The sequence below is a fragment of the Haemaphysalis longicornis genome, unplaced genomic scaffold, assembly GCF_048455015.1.
Source record: "Haemaphysalis longicornis isolate Haplotype H1 unplaced genomic scaffold, Haemaphysalis longicornis Haplotype H1 scaffold_1, whole genome shotgun sequence".
NCBI lineage: Eukaryota > Metazoa > Arthropoda > Arachnida > Ixodida > Ixodidae > Haemaphysalis > Haemaphysalis longicornis.
In genome coordinates, this window is record NW_027526203.1 from 374,288,473 (window position 1) to 374,300,648 (window position 12,176).

Consider the following 12,176-nt stretch of genomic DNA (forward strand, 5'->3'; position numbering starts at 1 on the left):
TGCTGGTGGACGAAAAGCAGAGAGGGGAATATTGTCTAGGATAGTTACCACCTGTAACAGGAAAAAAAAAAGTATTTTGTGCCTAATAAGCTTTTTGTGCCTGCCCTGAGCAGCGCTAGTATTAAATCAAGAGTGTAAAACAGGGTATATTAGTCCTTTTTGGTAAGATGACATGTCATCACCCCGCTACAAAGGGGAAACCAATAGCAATCATCATCGTCATCATCATCATAGGAGCTGCCGCCGCGCCGCCGCGCCAGCGTCAGCGGCGAGGAGGAGTGGCGAGGAGCGGTGCGGACAAAAAATGGCGCACAATAGTCGGCTGCTTATCAGCTGAGCGGCTGCCGCTGCCGCCGCTTCCGCAACCGCCGATGCTCAGTTGAGCAGAACTGACTGAATACGGGGTCTTGTGCGCAGCACTGAAAGCGGCTTTCCTGTCGAACTGGAACCCGCGGCATGTGGCAACCAGACGCGCAACTCTTGCGCTAGCTACGCGATATACAGGAACTCTGGGTAATGACGCTGAAGCATGTAATGGCATGCGAAACATAAGTAATGACGCTGAAGTAAGTCAGTTAAGTGCAGTACCGTGAAGACGCTCCAGAATGGTCTAAGACAGGGGGCGCCCACGTGAACGGCAGCACTCTTTCATACGCTCCGCTCTTTCACAACCCCGCTCACTTATTTTCTGTGGGGAAAGGGCCGGCTGCTGATAACAAGCTAAGCGCGCGCTGTTCGAGGACAGCTTCTAGGCAGCTGCCGTGTTCTTGTATTCAGTTTTAACAGTTCAGTTCTTTTGGAATTAGTTGTTCATCGTGCGGCATATGCTTCGAGTATATCAAAGAAGAAAGTAAGGTTCCGTGGCACTATAATTTCGCTCCTTAGGTATTATTTTCAGCACAGTTAATTCTACTTGGAATTATTGCAGGAGTGGCGTAAATAACGGTGTTATATGCAAACGTAAATAGCTTGTTCAAAGAAAGTATACGAAAATCATATGCATCATTTCTATAGGTGTTAGTGGTGAATAAATGTAACTGCAACACTAAAAGCACACACTTGGTCGGATGGGTAACGCAGCATTCAAAACTAATTTAATGACAATTTTCACTGCTGCCTCCGCAGTTGGAGATTTATCCAGCCCCGCACAGCTTGCGGGAAGAATACAGAAATACTGAGGGCGGTCACTTCTACTGCAGTAATGTCCAGCGTCAGCGGTACCCGTAAGTTCAGTCCATGTCGGGTACAGCCAGCTTCTCCCTGTCACTGCACGCTAAGTTTTAGCTGGATAAGACTCTCACTTGATTTCTTACTTTGTTCACCTGAACTTCAATCTGTAAATATTCTGTATATCTACTCTGTGTAAATACACAGTTTTAAAACCCCTCATCAACTATCGCCGTCGTGTCAAGAGTGCCGCACCATCAGGCACTACGGCAGATCATGAAGAAGGCTCTTCTACACGCAACAACATCGGCGCATCGTAGAGGCATCATCAACAATGAACCAACATTTACTCCTCCTCTGGCAACATCACAATGTAATTTATCTTGTGGCACATATCCATCTTTGACAAAAAACGACGGTGACAACCATGATTGCCCATTTGGCTTCTTCGCGAATACTTCGTTAACAAAGACGACGGCCGCGACGATGATAGGGGTTGTTTGGTTATAAACAACAAAGAGGCCTGAACTTGAACCGCTGATGAGCGCACGCCGGCCTTTTCCTTTCTTTTTCTGTTTTTAAAATGGCCTTTTTTTACAGCGAAGTTGGATATGGCTGACTGCTCGGGATTGCTTGGTGTTCTGGCCTTTCATCAGAATATGTTTTGCGGTAAAGCCAACTTTCTCGCTAATGCTGTGTAGCTTTCGACCTAATGTAGACATCGTGGGGGAAAAAAAGCCGTAGGGTAGTTGGACACTAAGACGATTGTATCATGTGTCATACGTGTCATAATTAATTAGTTCACCTTGGAGTTGTAAGAATTTCGAAATTCCCGTCTGCTGTCAATTCATGGGCTATTACGAGAGGAGTGTGGTTCCAGAAGACGGCTGTATTCTTATTTTATCGGAACTAGCCGCAAACCATTTACCTGATGTTAGAATGCTGAAACGACTACGTAACAGGGAGAGTTTCCGTCTGAGCAGTTATCCTGGATAAGCATCAGTAGCAGTTTTCAGTACAAATAACAAATAGCCACCGTGGAATGAACAGCCCCATGTTTGTATGCTAGAATGAAGTCCCTCCAAGTTTCATTAATTATAGGCCAACTAACTGAGAACTATTACAAGTCGGAAATGACAAGCGATCCCCTTTTGCTTATAATTCCGTGCGCAAGCAGAATTTTGGAACTATGTGGGCATCACAACGCCGGATTTTTCGTCTTATAGGGCAAGGAAGGCTTTCGCCTTAAATAATTTCGCATTTTTCAACCACTAAGTGATGAGAGGAACGTTTTCTTGTCACCTGGTTAGGGTGTATCCGTAGGTGAGCGACTTTCCACCAATAATACGCGACCAAAAGGGTTGCTCTTTGTTTCCCAGTTTCCGCCGCTACCTGCGAACTGCACAGCGAACGGGGACGTGAATTTTTCAGAGCCTCGTTGTCTCACGCTGTATACTCGGTGCACGTATTCACTGCGCAGGTGCTGGGCATCATCGTCTTCAGCTTGTGCTACAACTACGGCGGAGGTCACTCAGGCGGCGTCTTCCTGCTTCTCATCTCCTTCGCCTACTGGCTCGTCTCCTTCTACATCCTGGTCTCGGCCTGCCTCTCAGCATCGGGAACGCTGCTGCCCAACACATTCTTCGTAAGTCTTGGCCATGGCCGAATACAGACGGACGTGTCTGTGGAAGGAAAGCGAACACTCGACGCTGTAGGAGTTTTGGAGAAAGCTTAGGTGAATGAGCGCGAGAAGTGCCGAACTTTGGCATTTTTACACTTTTCGAACAAAACCAGCGAACAGGAAGTACAGATGGCAGTGACATTTCGTTTTCTGAAGCCGAGAATGTGATCCTTACACTTTAGGTCTTGTCTTTCGCTCGCTATACCCCTTTACGGCCCAGCCCACACAAACGTGTGGGTCAACAAATCGTTTACTAAGTGGCACCTGTTTCGGTTTCAGTTTCACAGCCCTTGGTAGCCGCTGCGAACGCTTTCGAGACTTCATTGGTTTCGTTAGTTCACTCATTTCGCCACCAGGGGGCGAGAAATCGCACATTAAAAACGGCGCTCAAGCCAGCGCGATCACGCTAGCCGCCTTCAAGATGAAAACTGATATTTCCTCTTGCTATTCTCGTATTTTCTGAATAACAAGTGTAATACACGACTTGCAGGACTTGGAAAAACCCGATTGGCTAAAAAATACACCCGTTCCCTTCGTCTTCGTTCCGTCATCACGGTTGAAAAATGCACCCACACATATGTGTGGGCTGGGCTTTTGTGGTCACGAAAATTTTGCTGGGCACTACAGGGTGGCAAGCTCGTGCACTGCAGCGCTAGCGATAAAAATTTTTTCTTCCTTTCTTCGTGTCTCATTTATTCGCGGTTTTGTGCTGGCTCGTTGGTAATGTTTTCTCGCGCCTTAACCTTGAACTAGTTCCGTAATTACTTGTGAAAAAATATTAATTATAATTAATAATTATATTAATTAAAACTTCACTATTATTTATTTTCCGAAAATCCCATGTATAATATAAGTACTCCTGAAAACAATGTAAAACTCGTAAATAAAACGTAAAAATGCAGGTTTTCTGCGCCTGGTGCCATTTTTAAGGTATTCTTACTGCCCGCAGATCATACGAATAGAAGCCCAGCCCACACATATGTGTGTGTTTGTTTTCTGTGTGAAATAATCTGCGCTTTCTATTTCCACTTGTCGAAGCATGATTAGGAAGTGGTAAATACACAAACCTTATTTACTTGTGGCCTTTTTTTCTAAAATCTTTTTGTTGGGCAGGAAAGGGATACTATGGCTTTTTTTTCTAACTTTACGTCGTGCGTTGAAGCACCGACTTCTGCTACTCATCCGTTACTTCCATCAGTCACGGGCAAACCCAACCCAGACATGGACGCACCTTTTACCATCGCGGAAATCGAAGCAGCCGTTCAGCAACTAACCTGCAATACAGCCCCAGCAAAAGACCGCATACCAAACAAGCTCCCCCGGAACCTTGACTACGTTGCCGTTGGGAAACTTTCGAAATTTTTCAACTCCAATTGGAAGACAAAACCCTCCGCCAACAATGGAAGCGCGCCGATATCACCGTCATCTCCAAGCCCTACAAACCGCTCACTACAAAAACCTCCGCCCCACTTCTCCCACTTCTGGTGTGGGCAAACTCTTTGAGCACATGGTGCACAACGGACTCTCACCCCAAATCGAAGAGAACGGGTACTTCCCACATACCATGTGCGGCTTTCGCCCCCACCTATAGGTGCAGGACATCCTATTTCTGATCAGAGACGAAATTCTGTATACACTGAGCAACCAGAGCAAAAAATCAATAATAGCCGCGCACATCAAATAGGCATCGGTAACATAACACACCACGCCATCTTGCAAGGTCTTGCCTCTACGAACTGTGGCGAACGCACACATCCCTATTCATCGCCTCCTTTCTGACCAACCGCACGGCAACGATAGGCATCGGGCATCTCCAGTCCGACCCATTCCCAATGGCGCCCAAAGGAACTCCACAAGGACCCGTCGTTTCACCATTATTATTGAATCTAACTATGAAAGATCTACCGCCGCTCCTCGCAGCCATTCTAAATTTACGCCATGCAATTTACGCTGACCACCTCACCTTGTGGGTCCTAACCAGCTGCACCGGCGCCAACAAGACGCAATTCAGGAAGCCATACGCACCACCCAAACATACCTCCAAGCTCACGGACTAGATTGCGCCCCCCAGAAAAGACCTGTCTTTCTCACGCTCTGTGCCTGCATTTACAAACAACGAACAGACCAATCCCCGACACGGAGTTAGCAATCAACAACCAATCAGTGCCCATAGTCTCCCACCTCCGCGTACTCGGCCTCGGTATTTCAAAAAACGGAAGCGGCTTTCAAACCCTACCTGCATCACAACTCACTCTCGCACAACTGATGCACCTCGTGCGACGCATCGTTCCTCGCCGCTACGGCCTTCAAGAGAAGGAACGGTCAGAATAACTCAAGCAATACTAATCAGTCGCCTAAACTGGGGCATACCAAACCTGGCTCTCAAATCCACAGAAAAAGAAAACACAATACATTCATCCGCGAAACCTGCAAACTCGCCCTGGGTCTACCACTCTTAACATTCACGCGCAAGTTGGTCCAACTAGGAGTACATAATACCTTGGAAGAATTGCATGCAGTTCATTGTCACTCCCACACCACCGACCTCAAGCTGACACCCGTCGTACGAGACACCCTTACATGCCTCGGATATCCACGCCCTAGGAAGACCAGTCACAACTTGTCCCCCTACACACCCGCCAACACATTCGTGTATCCCGCATTAGGCGAAATATGCACCCCCAAGAACAACAAAGCACACCGCAAATCACTGGTCGATGCGGTCACTAACAAGCACGCAGCGAACCATACGATGCGCTACACGGACGTGGCACGCTACGCCCAGAAAACCAGCCCACGCAGTCAATGTGGTGAACCACCAGGGCACATAACACACAGCCGCCACAATATGCACCACATCTACAAACGCCGCTGAGGAAATTGTCATCGGCCTAGCGGCCAAAACAAATAGCCAATACGTCACAGTCATCACAAACTCGCAAGTCGCATGCCTTAACTACCAGCTCGGCCTCAAGTTCCTTCCCAACATCTATCTCGTTTGGACCCCTGGACACAAGGCCCTAGACGGAAGTGAGGCGACACATGCCGCTACCCGAGCACGCACCTACTGTCCATCTCCGAAGCGAGTAAAGACCAGGAGAAACCCTCCACACTTTGAATGGTTACACGGACACCATCTCGCACTTAAGACTCCACCTTCAACGGATCCCGCCACCCCACTCCCACCTTTCCCGAGCCGAAGCGACGCCAATCCGCCGGCTACAGACCAACTCCTACCCACCCCCAACCCTCCTCCACTGTGTTTACCCCATCCAATATTACAGCACCTGCAACTTTTGACCTTAGCCCGGCACCCTGTACCATCTGGTATGGGAATGCCAACAATCCCAATCCCTCCTACCCAATCCCGGTTCCACGGGTATGAGAGAGAAGAAACTTTATTTAAGAGTCGTTCATTGCGAACTCCCCACTGGACGGAGGTGGTTCCCTGTTCACGGGAATCCATATGATGCTCTCGCCGCCTGGCCCCTGGTGACCAGTAGTAGCTGATCCTCCAGGGCGGGGCTGGTCAGCAAGATCCTCCATCTCTCGTTAAAGGGTAGAGTGGGGTTGGTGGGGCGAGACTCGGGTAAGGGGGGCGGGTGCTTCGGGCTAAACCTACACTGAGTGGACCGGCTGTCGAGCTCGGTCCGCGACCCAGCGCAGGCTGACAGAGAGGGTACGAGCAGACAGCAAGGAACGGGGCATCCTGGATAAGAGGACGCCCCCTACAGGGCCGGTGCTCTCACCATCTTGCACCACTGAGTTCGCAATTAAACATGTTTATTCTCTCTCTCTCTCTACGTCGTACATCGATTGACAAAGCGGCACGTTTCTTAAAGACATTTGTAGGGTCATACACAGAATCCCTTCTGCGAGTCGTAGTGTTTGGCTATAGAGAAGCGCGGGAACGGGGAACACGAGATCATTGTAGCGGAACACGAATCGCACCGAGCACAGGGATTTTGACACTGGTTCAGCGGAACGGTCTGGATATTTGTAATTTGACGGAGCCAACCGCTCGACCAACTCACGCCAGGAAACAAGGGATAGGAGGGACAGACGAATTAACAGCCTGTTCTCATGAACAGAGCACATAACATGCCCCTAGGAGCGGTTCATAGAGATATTGGGGGTCGCGGAACTCCTGCAAAAGCGTTGCTATTTTGCATTAAAATGCTAAACACCAGCTAAGAAAAAGCTAAGCACAAGCAAAAAAAAAATAAACTTGTGAGGCTAGTGCGTAAGCATTATTTCTCTCTGAGTTATGTCACTGAGGTTAGTGTTGCTGAGTGTACGATGACGCGAAACACACAAAACGGTAAACCGGCCATGTTCCGACCTTTTTATTATCACCCTTCTTGTTATGTCCTTTTCCTCCTTCTCTCCGACGCAAGGACGCCCTTGGTCAGACGCCTTTGTTTTTGAGAAACTTTATTTTGAGCCTGGTGATGTGGGAGTTAAATGCCCGTATTCAGGCTCAATGCTGAGACTAACGAGGCAACAAACAACGTCTAACTCATTGTGCCATTGAACGTCAGGTGCCGATAGCGGTTGATGACGTTAGACTTGAAAGTCATAGTCTCGGGCCGGCGCATACCCGCAGCCCTCTGCCCTCGGCTGCGCCAGCAGTTCGGCTGGTCTTGTTCATCTTGTTGGTCCGAAAATTCCCTGTCCTTGTTGTAAGCAAAAAAACCCCAGGCTAACAATTGAAGGCAAACGGCATATGTTTATTTGTCATCAGGCATGCAGCACTGAGCTCAGTACTCGTTAAAAAACACACAAAACAAGCATCGAAACCGCATGATGGATGATAAGGCGCCTGTGAACAATGAGAACTTCCCCCTCCCCCACGTGTTCCTGGTAAAGATTAGGTTTGCCGCTGCTCTTGAAAACGGGGGTTGACGTCGTTCGAGGCCCTCGTGTGAAGTGCAGTTAGCAACTCATTTCAGTTTATTCCAAGACTGCCGTGGGTAGACCACGTAAAGACTCCCGAAGATCAGCGCGAATGCAATGAGCGACGAAGGGAGCAAAATCGTCTTGCGCAACAGCATCGCTGGGCAAAAGCTAGCAGCTCTCGCCCATGGCGTCGAGTGCATGCGTCAGGCTTTAGCATTTGTGGTGGTTGACAACAGCTTCACTAGACTTTCGCAGGGCGCGATGGCGGCCTTTTTTTTTTCACTTACGTTGTAGAAAAATGAAGTATACGTTATGCCTCGTTGTTCGTTGTACCGCCTGCTTAAAGAGTCCGGCGTTCTTTCTGGGCATGAAACTTCGGGTTTAAACGTTTGAGTTTTTTTTATCGCTAGTATGGCGTCCAGTTTTCACGGTAGTTCATAATTTTGTGGTTCAATTTGAGATGTTTTTGCAATGTTCTACCAGTTATGACTCGAGCCACCAAATGGACGGCTGATAGTGTTCGTCCCAACTTGGCCTAGTCATTCATCAAACTTGTCTTCTCTGAATGCGTAACGAGTAATCCGACCACCTTACGTTTCAGTATTTCCTGTTCCACGTGTTCGCGGTGCCCCTGTACGCCGCCGGTGGAATTGCAGTCCTGGTGGTCGCCTCCAGCTCGGGCGCCATCGCCGCTGGAGTAAGTATGGGAAGTCTGTGAAACAGCAAAGGAGGGGGTGGGGTGGGTGGCTACAGGAGTACAGTGTTTAGTAGCACCATGCTTTCCCAGGTAACTAGTCACGAAGACATATGATGCGTTTTTTTTTTTTCGAAAAGAGCCAGATCCACCTAACGCGAATTTGAGAAACAAGCGGAAGTTTGTTACCGGATCTAAATTCAACGCCATCAAAGCTATTACATTATATATTTTACATGTCAACTAGGGGACGTTTATGGCCAAAATTAATTAAAAATCACTCGGTGAATTTCAGCAATATTGGGGATTTGGCTCATATTGAATTGAAACACTCAAGTTGATGCGGTATTCGTATGAAAACTTTATTTCACTTGAATTTCAAGAATGGTGCAATTGAGTTTTGGCGGAAAAGGCATTAAATGTACGCAAAAGGGCTTCAAGAACAGAACTATACACGGAGAGCAGGTGAGTACTCTTGGCACCATGAGCAGCTCTTTTCAAATTCTTCACTAGGTTCATTTTCTTACGCACGCCTTAAGGCCGTCACAAAGTAAGCAAGCTCTTCTTTGCCTTCCATCAATTTCCGAAACGGTTCACAAGAAGGCTGCTTATATATTCTTCTTCACCTTAATGGAGCGGTTCGTACTATGAGGGGGGGGGGGGGGAGGGAATTTGTCAGGTCTTGTAAGTGGCGGCTATTTAGTTAAGTACTGTAATGGTAACAGTGGTAGTGAAAAATAAATATAACCACAGTTACTCCGTAGGGACGGAAGAGACGCGATGAATTCATTGTTTCACATCTCTCAGTTTCATTTCGTTCACTGGTTCTTCCGTTCACTTCGTCGTTGACATCTGGGGACAAATCTTTCGCCGATCTTCTAATTATCGCCTAAATTCATAATGAGCCAGCTTTGGAAAGTAAAAAAAAAAACTTCCGGAAACACCCCCGAAGCAGTCTGAACAGTCAAGCCAAAAGCAAACTCCCTTTGGGCAAGTAGACTTGGCTCATTTTGATCCGTGAAACCGCAAAATCTGACTCATTTTCGATTCGAACTACAATCTGCGCACACGTTTTCAGAGCGTTACTTCACCTATTTTGTTGCCACCCATTTTTTAGGGGATAGTTGCAGAGTTTTTCTTGTCAGTGCTGTTTTATCTGAGTTTGTTTCGGTTTCTGGATCTGGCTCATTTCGAAAAAACAAAAAAACGCCTCATATATCCCTAATGTGGGTGTAACTCCACCCTATGCTTTCTTGGCCCTTTGTTCCTTTGAGTGTTGCTTCCCGTCAGTTCTCTCCAGAAAAGTGCACGTAAAGAAGGCGCACTTTGGTATGGTATTCATTACAGCGTTCTATGGCGTTTCTTCTGTTGCTTCTGTCGACTCGGAGCAAAAGGTGCTAGCGGACGTATATGCGGCGCTGTCGGTGCGAATAACCTTGCGCGTGTTTCGGAATTGTAGTATACACGCGCTCCTATCCGCGTTCGATACACAACCGAAGATACACAGCCTAACTCATGGGAAGCCCCACACAAAGAAGACGATAGCGCAGAAGGCCATCTGCCCGCTATAGGCTCGCCTGTACTTCGCCGACAACGGTGTCCATTGCAGTCTAAAGTCTATTTGCTGGCGAACCGAGCTGACTGCGCTGTAATGTGGGTAAAAAAAAATAAAAAATAAAGGCAAGAGTCGTCACTTGAGTTCCCAATTCCTGGATGTCTACCGCGAGTGTAAGATTATTTCCAGGTTTTATATATGTAAAGTATTTTGTAACAAAACTCCGTGGTTATTTTTCCCATCGGTTTTAACTGGCGTCACTTTTCCCAAGCCGAATGAAATTCATGGCTCATGGTAAGGAGCGTATGGGGTTGCAGGAATTAACCGCCATTCTCCTTTTAAGGAACCTACTCCTCAAAAACTGCATAAGATAGAAGATCGCACTAAGCTGAGGGCGCTCAAAGTACCTTTAATGACAGCGTGACAACGCCCCGTGTGTCGCGCTTCGCAGCACTTACAGGTGTGCCCGCCCACGTCCCTTAGCTCGCATTCCAATTCATCTGTTTGAAAACACATAAATCATGTTTAGTTTTTAAAAATATTTGATAACAAAGCTAAATATCATGCATGTCAGAAGACTTAATTATCAGACTTAAATATCATTCGCCCAAGCCTCAGCTCCTCTACAAAGCACGCCGTGCACTCCAAGAAATCCCCCTAAGTCGTCTTCACCACAGCGCTCCAGAATGAATAATTGAAGTGACCAAGTGAGCAAAGTCAGCGAATGACAAAGCCCGACACATGATTTGACTAAAAAAAGTGCATGTGCGCAGCGATGACGCGCAGTGCGTGTAAGGCGTTTTGCATTGCGCAATGCACCTGCGCAGATGCCATTTTTCAAAAAATGAATGCTCGGCCGCGTCATTGTCAAATTTGCACACTAGACCTCTTAGATGGGTCATTCTGGAGCATTGTGGTGAATACGTCCTACGGTGACTTCTTGCCACTGAACACTTTACCACTGAGCTACCGCGGCGGGTGTTGTATCTGGTTTGTGCAGCCTTTGTTACTGGTATTAATGAGTTGGTTTTTGGTGCCTTTGTTTGCGCATCAAAGACGGCTAGTAATGGCTTGTTCTGTTTTATTGCTTTTCTGCAGGCGATAGGGCTGGTGACGGCGCTCTGTCACATCGTTCACGTGGCGTTCATCTACAAGGGACCCAAGCTGTAGTCTTCCGTGGAAGCTTAGTGCAATCTAACATGTTGATGTGTGCACGTCAACCACATTAACTCTCGGTTGTGATGGGTGTATAACTATTCCACTGCCATCAAATTTGTATCTTTGCAGATTTATTCGCCAAGCACGCACATGTACCTATTGTTGTGAATTAAACTTGTTGTTCGGCAAAACCACAGTCAGTCTATAAGCTGCTTATTTGCACCGGTGGTCAATTAAAAACGAGCGTGCCGCATATCTGAAGCAACGCACAACTGCAGTATATTTAGTTGACACTTCTATCAAATCTTTGGCTCATTAGCGCTGAATCTTCGCGCAGGAATGATAAGTCAAAGGCTGTTCGCCGGGTAATATTACGTTTGATGATTGATTGTGGGGTTTAACGCGCCGACGCAGGTCAGGCGATGAGGAGCACCGTAATGGAGGGCTCCGGATTAATTTTGACCATCTGGTGATCTTTAACGTGCGCCGAAATCTCGCACACACGGGCGTTTTTGCTTTTCGCCTCCGCCAGAAAAGCGGCTGCCGCGGCCAGGAATCGAACCCGAAACCTCGTGCTCAGCAGCGCAACGCGTTAGCCACTGAGCCACCGCGGCGGGTTAATATTACGTTTTAACACACTATGTGCGCAGGTAGTTTGTTTTCACCAAGAAAATATATTAAGCCCGTTGAGCGAGCTAGAATTTGCTGACGAGGAATTGGGATACATAGAATATTTTAGCTCAACTATGCGCGTGATGTGTGGCCGAGAGATAGTAGTAAAGAACTTTGGGTGGTATAGTAGAAGTGGATGCGGTTCCTTATTCCAGGAGCCGACGACTTGGTGGCCTCTGCTCTCGAGACTCAGCATCCGTGCAAATCCTACCCGCAGTCACGTCGCACACAGCGCTCAGGAAACCATCTCCTAACAGGTCTTTTTTGTCGACGTGATGGCAAGTTTATAAATCGTCAAAATGCCTTGTCCTGGATCTCTTACAAAGCACATCGGTTCCGGCTACTACGAA

At 47.5% G+C, this 12,176-nt stretch overlaps 1 protein-coding gene across 1 annotated transcript in view; it reads left to right on the forward strand.

The window, feature by feature from the left end:
* Positions 1 to 11,350, forward strand: part of LOC144155112 (uncharacterized) — a 56,046-nt gene extending 44,696 nt beyond the window's left edge. The window contains exons 3-5 of the mRNA XM_077686365.1: positions 2,648 to 2,812; positions 8,349 to 8,444; positions 11,095 to 11,350. Of these exons, the coding sequence (XP_077542491.1) occupies positions 2,648 to 2,812; positions 8,349 to 8,444; positions 11,095 to 11,166 (333 nt within the window). The 3' untranslated portion in view covers positions 11,167 to 11,350. The remainder of the gene's footprint in view (positions 1 to 2,647; positions 2,813 to 8,348; positions 8,445 to 11,094) is intronic.
* The last annotated feature ends 826 nt before the right edge of the window (positions 11,351 to 12,176 follow it).